This window comes from Notolepis coatsorum (assembly GCF_963971535.1).
Source record: "Notolepis coatsorum genome assembly, chromosome: 10".
NCBI lineage: Eukaryota > Metazoa > Chordata > Actinopteri > Aulopiformes > Paralepididae > Notolepis > Notolepis coatsorum.
The window spans coordinates 110,541,937-110,554,449 of NC_140174.1; the positions used below are offsets into that span (position 1 = coordinate 110,541,937).

General features: G+C 43.6%; 1 protein-coding gene across 1 annotated transcript in view; it reads right to left on the bottom strand.

The window, feature by feature from the left end:
* top3b (DNA topoisomerase III beta) overlaps nt 1–12,513 on the bottom strand; it is a 135,207-nt gene that overhangs the window by 57,672 nt on the left and 65,022 nt on the right. The window contains exons 7-8 of the mRNA XM_084322848.1: nt 2,233–2,346; nt 1,651–1,741 (exon numbers count right to left, since the gene is read on the bottom strand). Coding sequence (XP_084178974.1) covers nt 1,651–1,741; nt 2,233–2,346 — 205 coding nt within the window. The remainder of the gene's footprint in view (nt 1–1,650; nt 1,742–2,232; nt 2,347–12,513) is intronic.

The window sequence follows — 12,513 nt, forward strand, 5'->3', positions numbered from 1 at the left end:
GCAAACGAGGCAATGAAGCATGACAACTGTGATTAACTACAGTTTGCTGTGAACATTATGATATGTGTGTAGTGTTCTGATACAACGAGGTGAAGCGATGTCGACTCGAGATTAATTTGGGGTGTGACAGCTGCTGCAGCGCGAGCCTGTGGTTTGCTGATGAGAATGGCGGGGCGGGAGCTTGATGCTGTATCGCTTCATTGGGAGGCGAGAGATAGTAATTGGATTCTGCAAATCACGCAACGTTTAGATTTCAGTGAACCCCACATTAAATGTTGCCGTCTCAGTAGTGCCAAATTTCTCATTCTTTGCTTGATATAATGAATACAAATGTCCAATATAACGGAATTCATTAGCTCATGAAAATGTGATTATAACAGACTGCTGTTTAAATAAACTCTGACAGGAATTTCTCCCATTTGTCCGGGAGATTGAAATCTTGCAGGACACGCAGACTGGCACGAATATTTTCTAACGGAAACCCTGACTCACATACAGACATACAACCTACATACTAACATACAGACATAAAACCTACATACTAACATGCATACAGACATAAAACCTACATACTAACATGCATACAGACATACAACCTACATACTAACATGCATACAGACATAAAGCCTACATACTAACATGCATACTGAGAGATATCGGTGTTTTTTCAATGTATGTGATGTATAGATTGGGGGGGAGATGACAGCAGCTGGAGGGGCCGGGTCAGAGAGGTCGAAATGTGCATGGTGACAGTGGGGGAGGCGGTTTAGCAGGAGTCAGTGTGAGCAGCACACTGAGCAGCGAGCAGGGTGTTTACATTCCATCAGAACATCAACAAGCTGATACGAACGGCAGCAGGCACAGGAGCGTGGGAGAGAGGTTTGACATTAATGGAACAGACGGTTCAAATGTGTGTTTAAAGGTTAAAGCAGTTGTCATGGCAGCGGCACATAGTAACCAGGAGAGGGGCGAGGCCGTCGTTGCTATGACGAAGATCCTATAATAACAGTGTTTCCGGGTGTAAGCCAGACCAAGAGCGACCAAGAACGATTAAGAACGACTTTGAGACGGCTCCCTCCTCTCATCACAGAGAGGGGGGGGGGGGGGGGGGGAGGGGAATGCCACATCATCAATAGCTTCGGCTAACACGAGGAGGGTTTTGGCTAACGACAAGGCCTGAGCCACTATTGGACTGAATAGCAGAAGAGGCAATAGCAATGACAATACAATCTGATAACATCTGAGCTGAGACTTCCGTTTATATAATAAACAACGCTTTTTCAAGAAAGGTATTATGCTGTCAAGGTGTCGAATTCTTACGAAGGTGGTGAATTATTATGGTTGCGGATTGCATTAACGGGGAATGATAAAGATTGTATCAGCCAGTAGGTGAAGACGTCGGAGAGAAACAAACACAACGCAGAGGTCAGTGGATGGAGATGACAACACAAGCCAAACAGACAAAGACGTGATACTGGCTGATTGATCAGAATCTAACAATACAGACATAAAACCTACAATCCTACATACTAACATACATACATAGACATAAAAAAAAAATCCTCCAAGCATGTGGTCAGTTAGATGCATGAAGCATCGCTGCTTATTCAGTTGTCGTCATCATGCTAATAGTGTTTAGTGCTGACGTACCTAGAGCAGAGCTGGCCACTCTCAGCATCTCTACTGTGTTCAAGGCTTGCGGCCTCGGTTTGGCCTTCTCCTTCTTACTCACTGCCTCCACCTAGTGGTCAGGGGGGGAGGGGGGGGGGGGGGGAAGTCATGAATGGTAAATGGTGCATTTACACAACAGCTTTTATCCAAAGCGCTTTACAATTTTGTTCCTCACATTCACCCGTTCACTCACACATTCACACCGATGGTGGAGGCGACCATGCGAGGTGCCGACCTGCTCATCGGGAGCAGTTAGGGGTTACGTGTCTTGCTCAGTTTGATGAACATTGTTACTCAGCTGAGTTGTACCCTTCCTGCTGACTTGTTGTACAGAACACAGGATAAAAGTGTTCAGCTAAATGACTAAATGTAAAGAAGGCTCCATTAGGGCTCATGAAGTTCAGATCAAACTGTCAAACTAGACAAACATAATCCTGTGGGGAGTCGTCACACACCCGCCGGAAAATCAATCAATCAATCAATATTGGGATTATTTTTACGCATCAATTCCATTCAAATGAAACTTCTTCTCTATTTTCTCCCTAAGGACGCTGGACTCACCCGCGCCTCCCTGGACGTCTTGGCCATGTTGACGAACATCTGACCCACGTCACGGTCGAACACCCTCACCCGGTCCCAGTCCAGAGTCAGGGGGCTGTCCTTACCCCTGAAGACCTGCCACACACACGCACACACAGACACAGACAGGCACACACAAACACACACAGATGATTGACAGGTGGTCTGATGTATGTTGGAGGTGTGTTGAAGGTGGTAGATGATTGACAGGTGGGGGTTCTTTAAGGCGGCACGGTGGTGTAGTGGTTAACACTGTCTCCTCACAGCAAGAAGGTCCTGGGTTCGATTCCCGCTTGGGGACGGACCAGGTTGCCGCATTGCCAGGTACCCAAGTGGGGTATCTCCTGGGTTATTTCTTTATTTCAGATCCCCATTAGTCACTGCCTCAGCAGCGACTATTCTTCCTGGGGTCTGTATACAAACTGTGTACTGTCACCCTTAATACATTTATTCATGTCTATCATTCTTATGTATTGTAATCTTCTCTTTTCAGTGGCAATACCAACAGCTATTTCTGACCGGAAGGCCAGGCAGCTGTTGGTAGGAATCACAGGCAGAGGAGGCAGGATTTGGCCTACTAAGAGGAAACTGGTTACAGTACTCACAAAATACTATATATTAATCAATCTATTGTTCCATTTATCTATTGTAAGAATGTATAGATTAGACAGACATCTACAAATATGTGTACTACTACTAAATGTGCTGTTTACTGTATTAAAGCAGGCCATTGCCATATATAAATGCACTGATTGACCCTCAGTCTGTCCTTCACAACTGAACCACAGGTGACAAAACTGTAACCCTAGATCCTCGCTATTCTAGCTTGTTTCCTTGTGTAGTCGTGTTGCATGCAGCTAAATTAAAGAAGAAGGCCAGGCCTACAGTATAAGATGTGACATGTTTGGGAGGTTCAGTACTGATTTGTGTCCACTCCACAGCTGTGATGTGTATTCTCTGTAATATTGTTTTATTCACTAAATCTTTTAACCTAAAACCTTCTCCTTACCGTCTCTTCAAGGTCAAATTAACTGAACCCGACAGTACCCAGGTGGGGTATCTCCCGGGTTACCAGGTACCCAGGTGGGGTATCTTCCGGGTTACCAGGTACCCAGGTGGGGTATCTTCCGGGTTGCCAGGTACCCAGGTGGGGTATCTTCCGGGTTGCCAGGTACCCCGGCCCCCGTGTCTTTCTGTGTGGCTCGCAAGGGTTTCCCCTCCCAATAAGATAAACCCAATGGAAAAACATGCAGAACAGATCGCTAACGGTGTCGCGTCCCTGACAAAGATGGACAGGAGCACTTGGATTGGTCCCCGTCTGCCCTTCGGGGGGGAAGGACGACGGGACGGGTCAAGTGCACAGACATTTCATCGACGACCCAATGCCATAGCTGTCAACCATCCCGATTTTCCCGGGATTGTCCTGAATTTCAACCTTCCTTCCCGCCGCCATCCCGTTCACGGATTTTTCCATTTTTTTTATGAATTTTTACAAAATGGCTGCAATTCCCCTCCGTGACGACAGGTGGCAGCAGTGTCGTTTAGAACGTTAGCACAGGAAGTCAGACCGGAAGACGGTTGCGACCCGAAGAAGAAGAAGAACAGCGACCGGAATCCGGATAAAGAAGGGGTTTAGCTTGAAATGTATTACATTCTACGATGGACTTGAGAGAGGATTGTGCGGTTCCACCAGCTAAGAAAGCCAAGAAGAGCTGCAAATATCTCGCCAAGTGGGAGGAGACGTTCCCGTACCTCACGAAAAGCAACGTTTCAACACTATGCTTTTTGTAAATTATGCCGCGCTGATTTCAATGTCGCACACGGTGGAAAAAGCGACGTCAGTCATCATGACCAATCGGCGAGGCATAGAGGCTGTTACGGACGGTGTCCTTATGTATGTTATCTGTTGTGCGTGTGTGTATATAGGCATGTTTTGGTTGTTCTGTTTTTGTCTCCCTCCTGTGTAACATATCCCATTCTCAGGTGTCTCCCAGTTACAGCAGCAGAAGCAGCAGCAGCAGCTGAGGCTCATCAGACTAATTAACCTCCACATCCCTTCATATACCCCAATTGTGTGCAGTGTTGGTTAGCTCTTTTGGCTCAGTGTGGTGGTGGGTGTCTCTCTGTGTTTGGTGATAATTCTGTGTGTGCCTGCGTGGACCAAACACTGTATGTGGGGTATATATACTGTTGGCTCTGTTTTGCCATTTGCCACTGTAAGTGTGGGTATGTATATTTGAGCTAGGTAATGCTTTATTTGCTCTAATGTTTGGTGTGTGAGTTAGTTTCTGTGTTTGGTGATAGTTCTGTGTGTGCCTGCGTGGACCAAACCCTGTGTGGGGTATATATACTGTTGGCCCTGTTTAGCCATTTGCCACTGTAAGTGTGGGTATGTATATTTGAGCTAGTTAATGCTCTATTTGCTCTCATGTTTGTGTGAGCTAGGTAATGCTCTATTTGCTCATGTTTGGTGTTTGAGAGCTGGCGAAAGCTCTGGTTCACTCCATTGTGTTTTGGTGTGTTCTTTGTTGTACATTTCTGTTAAACCATAACCTGTTTGTGTATTTGTTTATTCCTTGTGTCACCCAGCCTATGGTGATTGCTTTGTTTTGTATTAACCTTTTGTTTCGCACACAGGGACATTGAGGGCAGGAAGATACCCTGGGTCTACATTCTGCATCACGTAGGCGACCTACTGTTAAAGACACCAGCTTTAGAGTGAGCACCACCACCTGTACTTTGGGGCGTCCGCGCCTGTAAAGGGGGGGGGGGGGGGGGGTTTGTTTCCTTTTAATATTTGATTTGGTGCTCACTGGTAGGTCCTCTTTGCTCTCTGTGTTGCTGATCCTTATTTGTGAAATAAATATTATTTTGCAATTTGTCTCATGTGTTTTGTGTCACTGCACCCTCACCTATCCTGTCTGTGGCCTAGTGTTGCGTCTCCCTACGGGGGTACGTAACATACCCCCGTAGTCCGTAACAGAGGCTATAACAAATGTTCACAAATACACTCCTTCTCAGAAGGTGTTGAGAAATACGAAGTCTGCAACCTATACCTACAACAGGTCCCTGGCCGATGCACGAGACCCCCACAGGGAATGAAGTGGTATCCCCCATCCATTCCAGAGTGATAAAACAGTCTAATTAGATTAGATTAAAATGTATTGTCATTATACAGTACAACGAAGACATTTGGCATCCAACCAGAGTGCAAATGTAACAATAAAGTGCAATAGTAATATACAATAATCAGATTTATGTACAGTACAGATCACTTTAAACAAAATGTCACTTTAAAGGAAGGAGGTATTGTATAGTTTAGATTAGGGATGCTCGATATTGGCTTTTTTACCGATACCGATATTGTCCAACTCTTAATTTCCGATACCGATATCAACCGATACCGATATATGCAGGGTTTCCCGCCCCAAAAAATGGAATAATTTCAGGTAATTAACATTACATATCTCTTGTTGTGGAATTAACACAACATTATGCATACTTTTGACAATAAATAAAATCAGAATTTGTTCTTACTTGGTTGCCTGGGTAAATAAAGGTTATAGAAATGTAAAAAAAATTCAAATAAAAAAATTAAAATCTTTTGAAAACAGATAGATATTTTCCGATATCACATTTTAATGCCGATATCGGCCGATAATATCGGTAGGCGATAATATCGGACATCCCTAGTTTAGATCCATTAAGAGTTACAATTGTATTGTAGTGTACATAGGAACCAGTTTTTCAGGAACTTGGCATGTCTTTTTTTATCATGCATATCTTGTGTTACCTATTATTTTTTTTCTATGCCTATTTGTATTGTATTTTGCACAATCAATCCGCATTTCACTGTATGTATGTGACAAATAAACCTCTTGATTCTTCTTGAGTTGTAGTATTAATATGTACAGTGATTACTATGGTGTATTATGGTAGCCTACAGTGATGAAGGTATAAAGACACTATGGTAATACATTGATTGATTGCTAACTTTAACAGATTGCAGAATGGGTACAATACAGTATGGTGCAATCTGGCTGTGGCTGGCAGTGTGGGGCGGCGTGGCTCAGGGGTAGAGCGGGTTGTCCAATGATCCAAGGGTTGGTGGTTCGAATCCCGCTCAAGCCCATGTCCATCCCACTGCCGTTGTGTCCTTGGGCAAGACACTTAACCTACTTGCCTCGTATGAATGTGTATGCATGTGAATGAATGTTGGTGGTGGTCGGAGGGGCCGTAGGCGTTGATTATTCGCCACGCTTCCGTGAGTCTACCTCAGGGCAGCTCTGGCTGCAATTGTAGCTTACCACCACCAGTATGACTGTGTATGAACGAATAATGGACTCTGTGAAGCGCTCTGGGTCTCATGAAGAGCGCTATATAAATCCAAGTCATTATTATTATTATTATTAATACACAATTGTTAAGGGGATGCAGACCAGAGAAGGACTTCTTCCTCCATTTTCAATTCATCATAACATTTATGTATGCATTGTAAGATTTCAATAAATATGAACATGTTAATGTTATACTACTACATAAAGTGAATTTATACTACATTTGTCTTACACTTCCATTCATTTAATGCATGGATGTTCACAGCATTTCACTTTCAACCAGGTATCTGATTAATTTAATGAGGGGGAGGAGACTACATTGGGAGGGGGCGGGGCCGGGGGGAGGGGCGAAATTTCCAGTTTTTTCAAATGCCAATGTTGACAGCTATGCCCAATGCATGTGTGTGTGTGTGTCCCTGTGTGTCGCCCATCTCACATGTGCGTGTGTGTGTTCCTGTCTGTCGCCCATCTCACATGTGTGTGTGTTCCTGTGTGTCGTCCATCTCACATGTGTGTGTGTCCCTGTGTGTCGCCCATCTCACATGTGTGTTTATCTACATGACTAATAAAGACTTCTTCATTAAAGAACCCCCACCTGTCAATCATCTACAACAGCAAGGCCTACTGGCACAAAGGACAGTTTGACATCACGTCCTGTGCTCATCACCTACTGGCACTAGGGCTGGGCGATATGGCCTAAAAATTAAATCTTCGATTTCTTCACACCACATCCAATTTACGATTTTAATCGATTTTTTTCTCTTAAAAACTAGAAACGCCAAGGAAATCATTCAAATAAGCTTTGTTTTTATCAAACAAGAATGAATTTCCCTATTGGGATTAATAAAGTGCGAGGCGCTAGTGAGCAACGCATGGAGTAGTCGCACTTGGTTGGAGCTCCTCCAAACACTCGATAATGACTAAAAAAGCTCTATAATCTCAGGGAAAAAGCACAGCCAACTACCCTTTTTAGACGGCAGGCCGGAGCTTGCTAGAGGCTTTCGTTAGTGAAATGATTTATCTGGTTGTAGAGAGGATATGATATTTTTTTTTTATTGATATTTTTGCCCCTCCATTTTCCTCTGATTTTCTCCCATCCCAATGTTAGTCATATGCCAATTCCCAATCCCCTTCCTGGTCGCTGCGCACTTACCCCCCACAGTCAGATCATCTGGGAGAGTGGAGGCTATCACGTGCTTCCTCCGACACACGTCCAGCCAATCAACCGCTTCTTTTCACCTGGCAGCGCGGATCCTCCCTGAGAGGGCGTAGCGTGTGGAAGGATCACACTATCCCACTCAGGTCCTATCCGCGCTTAGCAGGCGCCCCGACCGAACTGTAGGAGTCGCTGTTTACAACGACCCGGACCCACCCCACCAGCTTCTCCCACCCTCTAATACAGCCAATTGTATTAGTGTGAATGGCCAGCCAAGCTGGTGACAACCCCGGAGCTGTGAGCTGGAATCGAACAGGCGAATCCAGCTCACAGCTCCGGGGTTGGTGACGAACGCAATCTCCGCTACGCCACCTAACCGCCTGAGGATATGATATTTTAATATGAACTACATATATGCTATATTAACACATTTCCGTTTGTTGGCAACGGTTTTTGGGTCATAGTTTTATGAAAATGAATGTTTTGATTGTTAAAAACTACTTACATTGCTGAAAAGGGGCGTTGCTGCAGAACCAATCAAAACGCGTTACAACGTCAAGTGACTTGATTTCTCCCAATGACATTCCTCCAGCTCAGGAACGAGGAAGTAAATATCACCTCCGGTGTGTTGACAACAGTGGACTTTTCTCTGCATCGGTAAGGTCTTAATTCATATACATTACTATTGAAATGCATTTTTACTTAACTTTACAGCATTATTCAAACGTGATAGGAAGTTATGAGTCATCAGCAGTTTATACAGTCCATTTTGCCTTCAGATTACACATGGCAAAGTGTGGGCAATGCATGCTAGACTACGTTAGCTACAGTAACTTTCTCAGATAGCAATCTAACATTAACATTAGTGGAAATCAAACAACTCTAACCCAATACTAATAATAGTTGTTTCACATTCTTGTTGGGTGTTACACTATGAATGACCTCTTGGTATAGCGGTCTGTGTTGTTGCCCGCGGCGTTCGAAGTTTGAGGTGACGTTGTCACAACCGTTCCATATGTACAAAATATACTGTCTCATAAATATACCCTTCCAATATATAAATATACTAGAGCTGGGCATAGATAATTTTTTTTAATCTAGATTAATCTACCTGCAATCCTGGAATTGATCTAGATTAATCTAGATTAAAATGGCTAAAAAAAAAAAGTCTGCCAAAGGAATTCAAAATATGTGTTCTACCCAAATAATGACCAGAGGAGGAGATTTATCCTCTCCTCTTCATCTGAGGAGTCACTAGCTGTTCTATCTCCTTGTTCAACAGCATGAACATGTCTCTTCTTTTTGTAATTTCCAGTGTTTCTTTTAAAACCAGATTTATCGTAATTGTCTGTGCCCTTCCTTTGATGCCATTAACATTGTTACACTGATATTGACAGCTCTCTCCAGTGTCAAATCACTCTCCGTCAGTAGTTTCTTCTGTGCACCTTCATTTCTTAATCCACACACAAACCTGTCTCTCAATGTGTCTTTTAGTGAATCTCTGAATTCACAATGCTGCTGACTGGTTGCTCACACACAGACTGCTGCAGAAGCAGGTTTCTCAACAAATTCAGTGCAAGCTCAGTGTAACAGTTCCACGAATGAAGAGAACACTGAACAGCTACTACAGTCTCAGGTCCACATCCAAGAGAACACTGAACAGCTACTACAGTCTCAGGTCCACCTCCAAGAGAACACTGAACAGCTACTACAGTCTCAGGTCCACATCCAAGAGAACACTGAACAGCTACTACAGTCTCAGTTCCACATCCAAGAGAACACTGAACATCTACTACAGTCTCAGGTCCACATCCAAGAGAACACTGAACAGCTACTACAGTCTCAGGTCCACATCCAAGAGAACACTGAACAGCTACAGTCTCAGGTCCACATCCAAGAGAACACTGAACAGCTACTACAGTCTCAGGTTCACATCCAAGAGAACACTGAACAGCTACTGCAGTCTCAGGTCCACATCCAAGAGAACACTGAGCAGCTACTACAGTCTCAGGTCCACATCCAAGAGAACACTGAACAGCTACTGCAGTCTCAGGTCCACCTCCAAGAGAACACTGAACAGCTACTACAGTCTGAGTACGGCTCAATACACACAATTGTTAAGGGGATGCAGACCAGATAAAGACGTTTGTCTTGTTTACATCAGGGTCTCCCATTTTCATTTCATATTGCTCCACATTGTCATCAAACGGTCCAATATTTCAAATAACCCAAGCCATTTATGTTATAAACACTCACGATAGTCCAGTCGATCCTTCCTTTAGTGTGTAAAGTGGATTTCCTCCTCTTGTAGATGTTTCCAAGAGCAACGTGAGCTAACATGCTAACTCGCTAAGCTAACATTAATAATGTAAACAAATCTCTCAACGGACTTCTTCTTTCTTGCATTGCGCAGATTCAGACGTCCTCATCGCCGAATTGTGTTATATCCTGAGGACTTCTTAACCTCACCTGTATAACAATGATTACCGGACCACTAAAGTTACTTTAGTTTAACACATTATTCTGACTACAGCTCCGGTACATACGTGCAATCACTTCCGGGCACCACAGCTGTGAACTACGGCAAGTATTTAAGGACAATACAGACCCAACGTTGAGAAAAATATTAACGGCGTCAATTATATTATCGCGCAATACTAGTCTCACGATAACGCAGCACGTTAACGCCGTTAACGGCCGGAGCTCTAAAATATACATAAATATATTGTTTTAGATGCTGTTGTCACTATGAATTGAAAATGGGGGACCCTGATGTAAACAAGACAAACATCTTTCTCTGGTCTGCATCCCCTTAACACATCCACCGCCATTCACGCTGTAACACGTTATTGCCCGCCATGCTTTGACCGCCAGACCACGCTGTACAGCGATATTGAGATCAATATTTCATTTTTTCGCCATGGCATTCATAATTCATATATACACCTCCGGCGCTGCAGCTGGACCCTACGGCTCAATACAACGATGGGTCAATACCGCCGCCTGGTGGATGGTCGGGCGAGTTACACTCGAACAACAGGAAGTGGGAGGTGTGCGTCGATTAAATTCATCCGGCCGTCAGATATTGTTGCATGACTCCCGACAGACACAATGTACATATGGATCGCTTTATAAACTTAATAATCGATATGATTTCGGCGTTTATTGCGACATACAAACCGGAAATGGACCTAGGCGATCGACGTCCTATACTTGGGATATTTCACCGCCAGTCTCTTTGACGCACGGTAAGAGGACGCTAACGTTATTTTCAGCCCAATTGTTTATTCATTTCACTGCAAACCGATCTGATCAATATATCACCCATACTACATAAAGCATTTACTGACGATCAAGGAATTATAAACGACCCCCCCCTTTCCTCCGCACATGATGACGCATAACGTATAGGATCATATACAGTTGAATTTTTTAATATAGCGTGTATCGGGAATAAACGGCAATCGATAATCTATATATGCGTTTAGGCCTATAACTCACGTTCTAGGAATTACTGCAGAAAACGATAAAAACATACTTATATTCTAGAAGGTATTTTTGTATGAATGTTTGAATGAAAAAGTATAACATTCCTACATCCTGAACGATAGATAATCGATGTTGAATAGGTCATAGTAATGTCAATTTAGCAATACAATTTAAAAAGTTATAGCCCTGCAAAGAAGGTGAACATCTCCATAGGCTTACAGTGGTGGCAGACTGGCTATATTGATGGATATAAGTTATGGCAGGGAATGTGTTAACAATTGTTTGATATTGGATCTGTGCTGTTGTTTTTCTTGTACAGAAATACTGTGTAATCTCTGTAACATCTGAAATGGTACTTTGCCTCTGCAGCAACCAGATCCACCCCACGTATATGGAGGAGCAGGTGCTCATCTTTGCGGGCCTCTGCTGCATCACACAGCCTACCAGCTGTCAGTGTTTCACATGTTGTAAGACTCTCCTTGACCTTCTTCCGACTGTTACTTTCTGTGAAATATTTCTCATGTCTGCATATTACACATTGGACTGGAAGGAGATGTGGTTTTTCTTTGTTGGTGGTGGTCGTTGAGCGGAGGAGTCTACTCTTTGGTGGTGCTGTATCGTGTTCTGCTGTGTGTCCCTCTGCGTCTTCTACATTTTAAAGGGAAACAAAGTGTGTGTGGGGGGGGGGGGGCATAGATAGTTAATGTGATGAATAACGTTATCTATTGTAGTAACAATGCTCAAATGTATTGATTGTTTTTCTGTTTCCCCAGATGCTCAACCCTGGACCACACTACAGATATATTCTAGGCCTAATCTAACCCTAGCCTGAGGGTTCTATAGTAATCTTGCAAGCTCAAAGATTGAGCTCTTGAGGTGACTCTGGCCCTGCTCCATATCCAGGACCATTATCAGAGTGGCAACTGCACTTAGGACCTGTATTTCCCAAAACTATGAATATCATGATTGAATGAGAGGCCATGGTAAACACTAGCACAGTGAATAAACAATGTGCAGTCCCCTTATATATATTGTTCTGGATAGAAGTGGGGCCAGGCTAAATTGCAGAGCTCAACTTTTGAACATGGGGGATAAGGATGGTCATCCTCTCACAGAAGCTGTCCGGGGACGACTCTCACACAGCTTTCTACTCTCTGGGCCCTGGACACCCCTGCACTGTACTAATTACACATCACAAAATCAATATTCTGTTCTCTATTCCAGGCTAGATCTGACCTTGACTCATATAATAGATGCTATGCCCATGTTACAGGATGAATA